This window comes from Ornithorhynchus anatinus, chromosome 12, assembly GCF_004115215.2.
Source record: "Ornithorhynchus anatinus isolate Pmale09 chromosome 12, mOrnAna1.pri.v4, whole genome shotgun sequence".
Classification (NCBI taxonomy): domain Eukaryota; kingdom Metazoa; phylum Chordata; class Mammalia; order Monotremata; family Ornithorhynchidae; genus Ornithorhynchus; species Ornithorhynchus anatinus.
The window spans coordinates 9,863,811-9,877,958 of NC_041739.1; the positions used below are offsets into that span (position 1 = coordinate 9,863,811).

General features: G+C 47.3%; 1 protein-coding gene and 1 long non-coding RNA gene across 3 annotated transcripts in view; one reads left to right on the forward strand and one right to left on the reverse strand.

Moving 5' to 3' along the window:
• The window catches only part of LOC114815516, a 160,270-nt gene that overhangs the window by 28,607 nt on the left and 117,515 nt on the right, over positions 1 to 14,148 (reverse strand). The gene's annotated exons all lie outside the window — the stretch shown is intronic.
• Positions 1 to 14,148, forward strand: part of MFAP3L (microfibril associated protein 3 like) — a 31,784-nt gene that overhangs the window by 15,580 nt on the left and 2,056 nt on the right. For both annotated transcript variants that reach the window (XM_016228564.2, XM_029076689.1), the window contains exon 2: positions 2,781 to 3,212. In XM_016228564.2, coding sequence (XP_016084050.2) covers positions 2,918 to 3,212 — 295 coding nt within the window. In that variant the 5' untranslated portion in view covers positions 2,781 to 2,917. The remainder of the gene's footprint in view (positions 1 to 2,780; positions 3,213 to 14,148) is intronic.

Consider the following 14,148-nt stretch of genomic DNA (forward strand, 5'->3'; position numbering starts at 1 on the left):
TTAAGCAATCAGTAAATGCCATTGACTGACTGATAGGGAAGCAGGATGGCCTAGTGGACAGAGCACGGACGAGTGGCGGATTAGAACCCAGGTCCTTTCGACTCCCAGGTCCGTGCTCTGTCCTGGGAGTCGAAAGGACCTGGGTTCTAATCCGCCACTCGTCTGTTGTCACTTCACTTCTCTGGGCCTCAGTTACCGCATGTGTAAAATGGGGAATAAGACTGTGAGCCCCATGCGGGACAGGGATCGTGTCCAACCTGATCAGCTTGTATCTACCCCAGCGCTTAGAACAGTGCTAAAGACATAGGAGGCACTTAAATGCCATCGTTATTGTTATTGTTTGTAACCTTCCCTCTAATGAAACATTTACTCACAGAGAACATCTGCTCACAAACACCAGAGTTTTGCCTCTCTCCCTTCCCAAAGAGTTGTCTAAAGTCACGTTTTTAGCGTAGGATGCCTTAGATGTTTTGGTCGTAGCATTAGGGGTACACTGAACACGACACACCCACGTGTGTCACAGTGCACGTTTCCACTGTGTAGGTGGCTGTTGGAATTGGGAAATGCTCACCTGACAACGTTGTTTGCCGAATTAGGGAAAAAACTGCACACGTGTGACATTAGATTCAACAAGCACTACTGTGCAAGATTTCCTTAATGCAAGGTTTTGCAAGAAAGCAGTCCCGGGGTTTTAAGCACTTACAGCCTTTTGTAATTGCTTTCGGTAGTCAGTGTGACTTTTACAGCGTTCAGGTGAATGTGTTAAGCAGGATGTTGAATGCCAAAATGAGAAGAAAACATAATTTGGCAATGGTAAGATTTTAAATGGAACAGCCCTGATGCAGAAGTTTATTTTGTTGGATTTACAGTTTTTAGGAGAAAACGTCTCACTTTGATCACTGCTCTTTAATGGAGAAAACACAGTTTGGCGTCGAGTGAGGGAAAAAGTAGTCTTTTGATGAAGGTGTCTTCCCTCCTGTCCATACGTGTGGAATACGTGCCATATGTAATACACTGCTACTTTGGCCTCGTTATTGGCTATGAGGAGATGGTTGATGCTAGACTTTAAAACGCCTCTAGATTGTAAGTTTGTTGCGGGCAGGGAGTGTATCCCTTTATTTTGTATTCGTAACTCTCCGAAGTGCTCAGTACAGTCCTCTGTACACAGTAAGCACCCAATACATACGACTGCCCGATCTCCCGACACAGACCCACAGTCACACACACACGTGTGGATTCTGAGAGCAAGAGCAGGAGTAGGTGGGAAGAGTCATGACTTCCATTGCCCCCGGCTGAGTTCACGGTTCCGATGCCGTGCTCCTTGAGGAGATGTAAACTCCTGGAATTCCCCGGCACTGGCGGACTCTGGAATTCTTCTCCCAGGCCACAGCAATCAGAGCTATGGCCAGGGTAGCAGTGGCCCCTGGCCCTGGGATCTGTTGAAGCGGTATGGCCTAGTGGATAGAGCTCGGGTCTGGGAGTCAGAAGGACCTGGGTTCTAATCTTGGCCCCGCCACTTATCTGCTGTGTGACCTTGAGCAAGTCACTTCACTTCTCAGTGCCTCAGTTACCTCATCTGTCAAATGGGGATAGAGACCGTGCGCCCCATGTGGGACAGGGACAGTGCCCAGCCCGCTTTGCTTGTATTGGTCACAGCACTTAGTACGGCCCCTGGCACATAGTAAGCACTTAACAAATACCATCAGTATTATTAAAGAAGCAGCATGGCAGAGTGGAGAGAGCACGGGCCTGGGAGTCAGAAGGTCAGGGGTTCTAATCCCAGATCTGCCATTTGTCTGCTGTGTGATCTTGGGCAAATCACTTCAATTCTCTGTGCCTCATTGATCTCATTTGTAAAATGGGGCTTGAGACTGTGGGCCCCACATGGGAGAGGGACTCTGCACGACTCCATTTGCTTGAATCCACCCCAGCGCCTAGTACAGTGCCTGGCACGTAGTAAGCGCTTAACAAATACCATCATCGTCATTATTACTATTAACAATAATCCCCTGGAAACTTCCCCACACATGGTAAGGAGTCCAGGACTGACAGGTGTCAGTCACTGACTTGATCTTATCCTCGTTGGCAGGGTACGAAAGCTCAGGAAGTGTAGAGGCAGAATTGCCATTAGGCAGAACATGGAGGAGATGGTTTCAGAGGATGCAAAAACACCTCCCTCGACTCCATGTGTTCTTTCAAAACTCTCCTAAAAAACATCCTGGGGTCTAATCTTGACTCAGCCACCATAGAAATGACCTAGATAAATGATTTTGCCTCTCGTTGGTTTAATCTTACCTTGCATAAATAGGGAATGACGATACCTAGTCCTGGAGAGATCAAGTGAGAATCACTGTCTGCTGTGTGTGACCTTGGGCAAGTCACTTAACTTCTCTGGGCCTCAATTAACTCACCTGTAAAATGCAGATTAAGACAGTGCCCCCCTTGTAGGACGGGGACTCTGTCCAACCGGATAAGCTTGTATCCACCCCAGCCTGGCACATAGTAAGTGCTTAACAGATGCCATTTAAAAAAATGACTTTGAGCCCCTAAGAAGGGGGATGGATGCAATTCGTAAAATGTCCGTATCCTTGCGTGATACAATAAAAAAGCTCCAAACACATTAGGATTTTGGTAAGAAGGTGAATTCACGGTACTCGGGAGAGGTCTTTGACCACGTGCTCTGGTATGCGTTGTGATGGGATCCGTTGGGCTTTTTAGATCGGAATGTCCACGTTGGAATGGAAATGCCCAGTATTCATTTGTTCTGTGTTTTTCCACAGGTCCTTTACTCAAGCCTGCGGCTCATGGATCAAGGCTAAGTGGCCCCCCGGGACCATTTCCACCCAGACCACTGGGCCGTGGAGATTCTATCCCTTCCCGCACCTCTGTCCTATAACAGAGCAAGAGCAGAAAGAAGATGAATCGGTCCAAGAGCCATCCCGGTGTGCGCTTTCTGCCTCGACTCCCCTTCTTAATCATCCTGGCGGCTCTGGCGACCGCGGAAGACAGGACAAATAGCACTTTCAATGGCACGAACCCGGTCCCGGGATCTGAGCCCGTGGTGATGGCCAGAGTCGACCACGTTATCGTCAGGGAAGGGAAGAATGCCGTGATCAATTGCAACGTGCAAGGTGTCCCGGAGCCGCATTTCAAGTGGTACAATTCCAATGGCCATTTGGTGAAGGAGGACGACGACGAAGAGGAAGCGGGCGGTAGGATTTAAAGTTTGGTTGCTTGTTGTACCGCCTGAGTGAGTGAGAACCTGGGGAATAGTCCATTCAGGGTAAACTAGAGTTCAACTTTAGCCTCCATCTTCTGTTTGCTTTCTCCAAAGCACTAAAGTACAGCGAGGGAGAGAACGAGACCTTGCATACGTTTGCACGTCACACACTGAAGAAATCTATTTGTGCGGTCTCTTTCAAGAGACTTTTTAATGTTACATAAAGCGGCACACCAAAGCAGCTTGTAAGGGTTTTGGGAGGGGGGGGGTTTATGGTATTTGTTAAGCGCTTACTATGTGTCAGGCACTGTACTAGCCTCTGGGATAGATTCAAGTGCATCAGGTTGGACACAGCCCATGTCCCATAAGGGGCTCGCAATATTAATTCCCATTTTACAGATGAACAGTTGTTAGCCAAGTGGTTATTTGGTCTGCTTGTACATTACCCAGAGGAAAAAAGATACCCAGATAAACCTCATTAATTTAGAATCCACTAATCTGGAAGTAGCGGTAATTCCACCCTGTTCCCATTCTTCTGCTGGAAAGGGAAAGCAGAAGTAAAGGGAGAAGCGTGTATTCTGCCTTGTGGTTAAATAAGGTCTCAGCTAGGCGGCAAAAAGCAGGAGATGTGCAGAAAAAGGAGGAAGTTGTTATGAGAGCAGCAGGACAGAAAGGCCTGGATCCTCATCTGTCCTAAGCCGATTTAAAAGGATAGACGGACCCGTGCAGACCGGGAAACAGAGCCTAAGATGAGCGCACTTAATTCATCCATCTATCAGTGACATATATCCTCCCCCTTTTAGACCGCGAGCCCGTCATTGGGCAGGGATTGTCCCTATCTGTTGCCGAATTGTACATTCCAAGCGCTAAGTACAGTGCTCGGCACATAGTAAGCACTCAATAAGTACTATTGAATGAATGAATTTGAGTGCTTACTATGTGCCGGGCTGTGTACTAAGAGCTTGGGAGAGCACAGTGCAGCAGAAGGAGCAGTCACGTTCCCTGCGGTAACAAGCCCACATTCTAGAGGGGAGATAGACATTAATATGAATGAATAGTTTATAATATATAATTTGAAGGTATGTACGTAAGTGCTGTGGGGCTGGGGGTGGAGCAAATGTAAAATGTGTAGAGGTCGCAGATCCAAATGCGTTGTTGACGCAGAAGGGAGAGGGAGCCAGGGAAAGGAGGGCTTCCCCCCTAGACTATAAACTCGTTGTGGGGACGGAATATGTCCATTATATTGTTGTGCTGTACTCTCCCAAGTGCTTAGTACGGCGCCCTGTACGCAGTGAGCGCTCAACAGATTCGATCGATTGATTGATTAATAGGGGAAGGCCTCTTGGAGGAGGCGTGACCTTAATAAGGCTTCGAAGGTGGAGAGAGCGGTGGTCTGAGGGGGAGGGAGTTCCTAGCTAGCGAGAGGACATGGGAAAGGGGTTGGCGGCAAGAGAGACAGGATTGGAGCATCGTGAGGCACGAGAGGAGCGGAGTTTGTGGGTTGGGCTGTAGTAGGAGATGATGATGATGATGATGATGGTATTTGTTAAGCGCTTACTTAGTATGTGCCGAGCACTGTTCCAAGCGCTGGGGTAATAATGATAATAATGTTGGTATTCGTTAAGCGCTTACTATGTGCAGAGCACTGTTCTAAGCGCTGGGGTGGACATAGGGGAATCAGGTTGTCCCACATGGGGCTCACAGTCTTAATCCCCATTTTACAGATGAGGTAACTGAGGCCCAGAGAAGTGAAGTGACTCGCCCACAGTCACCCAGCTGACAAGTGGCAGAGCTGGGATTCGAACTCATGACCTCTGACTCCACAGCCCGTGCTCTTTCCACTGAGCCACGCTGCTTCTCTAGATGCAACTTAATCAGGTTGGACACAGTCCTACATGGGGCTCACAGTTTTCATCCCCATTTTACAGAGGAGGTCACTGAGGCGTAGAGAAGATCAGTGAAGTGAGGCAGGATGGGGTGAGATGATGAATTGATTACGCAGAAGCCCTCATTCTAGATACGCAGGCAGATTTACTGAGGGCAGGGAACATGCCTACTGACTCTGTTATATTGTGCTCTCCCAAGTGCTTAATACAGTGCTTTGCCCACAGGTAAGTGCTCCATAAATACTCTAAATTGATTGATTGAAACTCTCCCCTTTTCATCCTGAAGTAATGCCGCATTTAACAACAGACATCCCACTTCAGGCTTTTTCCACTAATTCAGCCGGAATCTCCTCTTACCCACTTTAATCTGAATTAGTGAGATTTGTATTGTGTATTTCTTATAGTGAGTGGTTCTTCCTTGAACTACTGTTGGATTGGGTTTTAAGAAATTACCAATTTATTGGATCGTATGGGCTTTTCAGTTGAGCCCGTTGAAAAGCAGAGTGTGTGAGAGATCCTTGAACTCCTCGCCACCGTTCCACTCAGCTCCACTTTGAGGTCTGGCTTCTGGGGCCAAGAAAGAAGATAGAGTGAAGCCTGAGAAGCGGTGTGGCCTAGTGGACAGAGCGCGGGCCCGGGAGTCAGAAGGACCTGGCTTCTAATCCCCACTCCTCCACACGTCTGCTGTGTGAATGTGGCCAAGTCACTTCACTTTTTTTAGCTCAGTTCCCTCATCTGTAAAATAGGGATTAATACCGTGAGCCCCACGTGGGACATGGACCGGGTCCAACCTGATTAACTTGCATCTACCCCAGTGTTTAATACAGTGCCTAGCACATAGTAAGCGCTTAGGAAATACCATTTAAAAGAATTGAACGGCATCTTCCTGGAGTAGGAGGAACTTCTCGGTGGGGTAGATTTACATATAGATTACACACAACTGGGATAATCAATCGATGATATTGATTAATAATAATAATAATAATTTTGGTATTTGTTAAGCACTCACTATGTGCCAAGCACTGTTCTCGGCGCTGGGTAGATACAAGGTAAACAGGTTGTCCCACGTGGGGCTCACAGTCTTAGTCCCAGTTTTCCAGATGAGGCAAATGAGGCACGGAGAAGTTAAGTGACTTGCCCAAAGTCACACAGCTGATTAGCGGCGGATTCCGGATTAGAACCCGCGACCTCTGACTACCAAGCCCGAGCTCTTTATTGAGGACTTAATGTGATCTGTTGCCGCATTGTTCATTCCAAGCACTTAGTACAGTGCTCTGGCCATAGTAAGCGCTCAATAAATACTATTGGAGTAAATAATAATGATGGTATTTAAGCGCTTACTATGTGCCAAGCACTGTTCTAAACACTGGGGTAGATACAGGGTCATCAGGTTGTCCCATGTGGGGCTCACACTTTTAATCCCCATTTTACAGACGAGGTCACTGAGGCACAGGGTAGTTATGTGACTTGCCGAAGGTCACACAGCAGATGGGTGGGGGAGCCGGGATTAGAATCCATGTCCTCTGACTCCCAAACCCGGGCTCTTTCCGCGTAAACCACGCTGCTTCTCTGCTGCTAAGTACTAAGCACTTAGGAGAGGATAATACAACAGAGTAGTTGTGTAATCCTTGGCCGAGCCGGGCAAAGGGCTAGCTGTAAACTTCCATCCCTCTCAACGGTTACCTCATATCCATGGCCCTCTCTCCTTTGAACGGTAATCTGTCGTAAACTTCTTGGGAGCAGGGATCACATCTGCTAATCCTACCGTACTCTCCCAAGCACTTGTTATACATTAGGTGCTCGATAAATAATACCGATCGATTGATGGTTTCAATTTTGGAATGCCGTCATTTTGGTGTCAGCTTCCGTGGCTTTATTCTTATCTGAGTGAAAAACTCGGGGATTTCTTCTCAGGTTTCCCTCTGACAGCAGAAAAGAAGGTTGTATCTGGACTCAGAATTTTAAAAAGCCTGTGTGGGAGGAACTGAACAACGTGCCATAATTAGCTCCAGAAGGCTCTTAAGGACCTCCGAAGGGAACTTCACTACAGTCAGGGCTGTCTGTTTCAAGGCAAATAAAAAGGAATTATATTATTTCGCTTGAGACTTCCGGGGTTGTTAGTAAGTTTCTTACCGCCCCAGGTCAAAATAGCTCCTTGGTATCAAACGTTTGCTAGGCGAGGTGGCTACTTTTTTCCTAAACACTACGATTCTGTGTCAGTATTGTGCGAGAGGCCCCAGATTAGCTTTCTGCTGTATCCTATGCCGCATATGATGGGGAAGCAGCGTGGCTCAGTGAAAAGAGCCTGGGCTTCGGAGTCAGAGGTCATGAGTTCGACTTCCGGCTCTGCCGCTTGTCAGCTGTGTGACTGTGGGCGAGTCACTTCACTTCTCCGTGCCTCAGTTACCTCATCTGTAAAATGGGGATTAATTGTGAGCCTCACGTGGGACCCCCTGATTACCCTGTATCACCCCCGGCGCTTAGAACAGTGCTCTGCACAGAGTAAGCGCTTAACAAATACCGGCATCATTATTATTATATGATGCAAGCGGCCAGGTGTGGGAGGAGAGGGAGAGCACAGTCACATTCTTGACAGCTGAAAATGATTGTGGTGATCACGTTTGACTCAACTTTTGGACTGTAAATAGAACAGATGATTACTTAAGGCTTCGACAATTAGGAAGCTGTTGGATCGTCCAGTTTCTGAGAGATGGCAGGTGAGGAGTAGAGAACATAATCCAGTCTTGCCTGTGTCACCCAAGGCCCCTCCTCTTCCTCTCTCCACCCGCCACTGTTCATCCCGTGTCCTCCTGAGAATTTCACTTCTCTGGGCCTCGGTCCCCTCATCTGAAAATGGGGATTAAGACTGTGAGCCCCACGTGGTGCAGGGTCTGTGTCCGACCCAATAATAATAATAATGTTGGTGTTTAAGTGCTTACTATGTGCAGAGCGCTCTTCTAAGCGCTGAGGTAGATACAGGGTAATCAGGTTGTCCCACGTGAGGCTCACAGTCGGAATCCCCATTTTACAGATGAGAGAACAGAGGCCCAGAGAAGTGAAGTGACTTGCCCACAGTCACACAGCTGACACTTGGCAGAGCCAGGATTCGAACCCATGACCTCGGACTCCCAGGCCCGGGCTCTTTCCACTGAGCCACATTCCAACGAGACTGTAAACTCACTGTGGGCAGGGTATGTCACTCTTTTATTGTACTTTCCCAAGCTCTCAGTACAGTGCTCTGCACACAGCAAGCGCTCAATAAATACTATTGAATGAATGAATGAACGGTGGAGAAGCAGCACGGCCTGGGAGTCAGAGGACCTGAGTTCTAATCCTGTCTCTGCCATTTGCCACTGTAAGTAAGCTTATTATGGGCAGGGAACATGTCTGCTCATACTCTTGAACTTTACTCAAGCAGCGTGAGAAGCAGCGTGGCTCAGTGGAAAGAGCCCGGGCTTGGGAGTCGGAGGTCATGGGTTCGATTCCCGGCTCTGCCGCTTGTCAGCTGTGTGACTGTGAGCAAGTCACTTAACCTCTCGGTGCCTCAGTTACCTCATCTGTAAAATGGGGATTAACTGTGAGCCTCACGTGGGACAACCCGATTACCCTGTATCTACCCCAGCGCTTAGAACAGTGCTCTGCACATAGTAAGCGCTTAACAAATACCAACATTATTATTATTACTCTCCCAAAGGCTTAGAATAGTGCTCTGCTCATAGTAAGCACTTAATAAGTACCACCAGTTGATTGATTGCTGCGTGACCATGGGCAAGACCCTTAACTTCCCTGTGTCTGTTTCCTCCTTTGTAAAATGGGAATTAAATCCCACTCCCTCCTATTTAGATTGTGAGCCCCAAGTGAGGCAGGGACTGCGTCCAACCTGATTATCTTTACCCCAGTGCTTAGTACAGGGCCGGGCACACAGTAAGCAATTAGTAAATGCCATTATTACTGATTATTATTCTCCGGCCGGGAACCCTCAACACAAAATCACCGTGTCAGACCTGCACCACCGCCCCTCTGATGTTTGAATCCGGCAGCAGCCACTGAACGGTGTGTTAGTGGATGAGGAAACTTCCTATTTAGATTGGACGGTGAAGTAGAAATAGGACAAACAAGCCATATTACCTACCATTGCTTTTCACGATTGCTCTCCAAAATTAGAGGGTATCAACTTGCTTCTCTTAACTGTCTAGGTAGATGTGGGGAAGGAGAGACTGGTGAACAGGCATCCCAGAGTTTCACAGTGGTTTTATAGTAATAATAATGATAATTGTGGTATCGGTTAAGGGCTTACCATGTGCCAAACACTGTACTAAGTGCTGGGGTAGATACAGGATAATCGGGTCTCACGTCGAGCTCCCAGAGTAAGTAGGAGGGAGAACGGGTATCAAATCCCCATCTTGCAGATGAGGGGACTGAGGCACAGAGAAGGTAGGTGATTTCGAATCCCAGCCCTGCCACTTGTCAGCTGTGTGACTGTGGGCAAGTCACTTAACTTCTCTGTGCCTCAGTTCCCTCATCTGTAAAATGGGGACTATGTGAGCCTCACGTGGGACGACCTGATGATCCTTTATCTACCCCAGTGCTTGGAACAGTGCTCTGCACATAGTAAGGGCTTAACAAATACCAACATTATTATTATTATTTGCCCAAGGTCACACAACGGACAGTGGCAGAGCCAGGATCAGAACCCAGGTCCTCTGACTCCCGGGCCCGGGCTCTTTCCATTAGACCACACGGCTTTCTACCTCAGTCCTCCAGCAGACAGTGCGCGGGGCTAAGGGAGAGTACACCAAAGATAAATTAGTCCATTTTGGCACTCGTTAGTTGTCTTGGGGAGAGATTCTTTAGGGGAAGAGATCGAAAATCTGTTGGCTAAACTGAACTTTCGATAGTTTATACGGATTTTCATTTCTTTTGGTTTACACTGAGCCCTAGTATCACAACACATGCCACTAAGCTGAGAAAGTTCATCCGTTTTCACATCCTTTCTTAAGAGAGAATTTTAGAGATTTTATAGAACTAAAAGCTCTGCAATAGTAACAAAAATTGGCAGCGTAAAAGTGAACTTCCTTTAAGGTTATAGTTGTAGCTCTCCTTCTGTCTCTGCATTTGTTCTTTTGTTCTTGTGGAAGGCAGGGATCGTGTCTTCTCCCTCAGCCACTAAGCATGCTGCACACATTAGGCGCTCAATAAATACTATTGATTGGTTTAACAATTAGAGTCCAAATAAATTACCATTTGTCAGGGGCCAGCACCATTTAACCAGGTACGAAGTAGAGAATCTGGATTTTTATGGAGTTTGCTATCTATTCTTTTGAAGGCAGAGCAGTTTGCTTTTCTAAAAAAAAAGTTAATGTCTTTGCCCTGTGAGCCTGTCTTAGTATTGAGTTAACAATTAAAGTTATTTTTATGAATACTGTTTATTAAATTAGAAAGATTTATCTGTGTAGCCTAGCGTTAAATGTTGATTGTCCTTTACTTTTCAAGATCAGCCCAAAGCTAAAATATTGCTCTATGAAAAGTCTGCAGCTCCTTTCTTCTTGTAGGCTATTAATCATTGGAGATCCCAGAGTACTGTGCCTGGGAAGGCACTGAGCAAACATGCTGATTAATAAAGTACTTTCAGAAGCAGCATGGCCAAATGAAAAGAGGACGGACCTCGGAGTCAGAAGACCTGGGTTCTAATTCCGGCTCTGCCAAATGCTTACTGTGTGACCTTGGACAAGCCACTTAATTTTTCTGTGCCTCAGTTGCCTCAGCTGTGAACCCCATGTGGGACAGGGACTGTTTCCAACCTCATAAACCTGTATCTAACTCAGTGCTTAAAACAGTGCTTGACACATAGTAAGCCCTTAATACCATAAATATATATATATATAAAAGCATCATGGCATAGAGGACGGGCCTGGGAGTCAGAAGAAGATGGGTTCTAATCCCGGCTCTGCCACTTGTCTGTTGTGTGACCTTGGGCAAGTCACTACTTCTCTGTGCCTCAGTGATCTCATATGCAAAATGGGGATTGAGCCTGTGAGCTCCACGTGGGACAGGGACTGTGTCCACCCTGATTTGCTTTTATCTACCCCAGCACTTAGTACAGTGTTTGGCACATAGTAAGTGCTTAACAAATGCCCTAATAGTTATTAAGTTAATAATAAATAATACCTTTATATATGTATATGTGTGTGTGTGTGTGTGTGTGTGTATATATATATATATATATATATGGTAATCAGGTTGGACACAGTCCTTGTCCCACACGGGGCTCACAGTCTTAATCCCCTTTTTAAAGATGAGGTAACTGAGGCACAGAGAAGCGAAGTGACTTGCCACACAGTAGACACGTGGTAGAGCTGGGATTAGAACCCACGTCCTCCGATTCCCAGGTCCGTGCTCTTTCCGCTAGGCAACACTGCTTCTCTAATACAGTACCTGTCCCACATGGGGCTCACCTCCTAAGTAGGAGGGAGAAAACAGGCACTGAATCCCCACTTTACGGATGAGAAAATTGGTTCACGGAGAAGTTCAGTCACTTGCCCAAGATCACACAGCAGGCAAGTGGCATAGACAGGATTAGAACCCAGGTCCTATGACTCTCAGGCTGTCTCTGGGAAGAGGGGCAGGGGTTTCAGAGATAGGAGTGATGAGAGAAGACATCCCGGAATACTCTGTCAGCAAAGGCAATGTTCTAAATGCGTTCCTACTTTTGTGTTTCATTTGTAAATGACTAAAATCATTCATTCAACTAGAAAATAGAATTTAGAAGAATTTTGGTTTTTGTCAAACAGCCCAAACACAGGCAAATAAGGCAGATGACTAGCATGCAGGGACTCGTTCTGGGAACTTTCTGTTCTGAGAAAGGCAAACGGGAAGTTTTCTTGCTGCAGTCAGTGATCCTTTGTCTGCAGCAGAACAGTGAGTATTTATCGGGGGGGGGGGGGGGAAATGGCTGAAAAGTACAAACAGCTCATGAAATATTCAAAGCCACTCACCCAGAGTGGGGAGCCATTTGCGCTGGGTCAGACCTAGAAAGAGCCGACGGCGTTACCTGCCTGGCTCCTGGCGGGGGGGAAGGATGGGGGTTGAGGGGTGTGAGCTGAGGACACGGCTCGGAAGGGTTGGACCTTCCCTGCTTCCCTTGGGGAGTGGAACGTTTGCCCCAAGTCAATCGCTCGTATCTATTGAGCACGGACCGTGTGCAGAGCACTGTACTAAGCGCTTAGCACTGTAAGCTCGTCGTGGGCAGGGAATGTGTCAGTTTATTATTGTACTCTCCCAACCACTCAGTACAGTGCTGTGTACCCAGTAAGTGCTCAATAAATACGATCGAATGAATCGATGAATACTCAGGACTTGTTGGCCACTGGGTCTGGCCGGCCCAAGCCCCACCATTTTGGCCTGGTGGTTCTTAGCTATTTCCTCCCGCTGCAGAGCGGAGCCGGGCAACTTCCCTTCTCATTCCAGATAGGAGTCCTGAGACCTGGGGATGGGAGGTTTCTCAGCGTTGATAATGATGGTATTTGTTAAGCATTTACTATGTACCAGGCACTGTACTTAGCGTTGGGGTTGGACACAGTCCGTGTCTCCTAGGGCTCACAGTCTTAATCGCCATTTTACAGATAAGCTAGCTGAAGCACAGAGAAGGTAAATGACTTCGTCACACAGCAGACAAGTGGCAGAGCCGGGATTAGAACCCAGGTCCTCTTACTCGTGCTCTACCCATTAGGCTACACTGCTTCTCGTGGATTCTGCGTGGCGTGAGACAGAGAGAGGTTACTCCTGGTTGGTGGTTGGACTCTGTGAGAGACATCCTGGATCCTGCAAAGAAGGGGATTCAGTGTCATTTGTGCTTGGAAGCTGGATTTCTGGGAAAATGACAATCCTGGGGGGATGAGGTGAGAAGACGGTAGTAGAAGTAATACTCATTGAACACCCACTGTGTGCATTGCACTGTGCTGAGTGCTTGGGAAGCACAAAATAAGCCAGTGACCTATTTCCTGCCAATGAGAAGTTTACCTTCAAATAGGGGAGAGAGAGAGATCCAAGTTTATACAGAATAACCAAACTAAAGAATTGAATGTACAGTTGGATAAACTTATATACACATGTGCCGAGGAGGAATAGGTGTTTACAGATATAGAAGTAGCCTGGCCCAGTGGAAAGAGCACGGGCCTGAGAGTCAGAAGACCCAAACCCTGTCCTCCCCATACTCTCCCATCACTGTAGACAGCACCACCATCCACCCTGTCTCAAGTCCGTATCCTTGGTGTTGGCCTTGATTCATCCACTTGTGGCTCAGTGGAGAGAACACGGGTTTGGGAGTCAGAGGTCATGGGTTCTGATCCCGGCTCTGCCACTTAGCGGCTGTGTGACTTTAGGCAAGTCACTTCACTTCTCTGTGCCTCAGTTACCTCATCTGGAAAATGGGGATGAAGACCGTGAGCCCCAAGTGGGACAAACTGATTACCTTGTACCAGTGCTTGGCACATAATAAGTGCTTAACAAATGCCATCATTATTATTATTATTATTATTATTCAGTGCACATATTCAGCATGTCATCAAATGCTATCAGTTCAACCTCCGTGACATCACTAAATTCTGCCCTTTCCTTTCCATCCAAACTGCTACCGTGTTCATCCAAGCATTTATCCTTTCCGACTTCGAATACCGCATCAGCCTGCTTGCTGACCTCACTACCTCCTGTCTCTCCCCACTCCAGTCCATACGTCGCTCTGCTTCCCGGATCGTTTTTCTACAACACTGTTCAGTCCCTGTTTCCCCACTCCTTAAGAACCGCCGGTGGTCGCCCATCCGCCTCCACATCCAGAAGAAACTCCTCACCATACCCTTTAAAGCATCAATTTGCCCCTTCCTACCTTACCTCCCCGATTTCCTACTCCGATCCAGCCCGCACACTTAGCTGGCCTAATGCCAACCTCCTCACTAGGCCACACTGCTTTCTCAGCCAGCTGGCTTCCGATCTAAGCAGTAAATGATTGCCCTGGAAAGCAACGTGACCTCGAGAAGCCACGTGGCC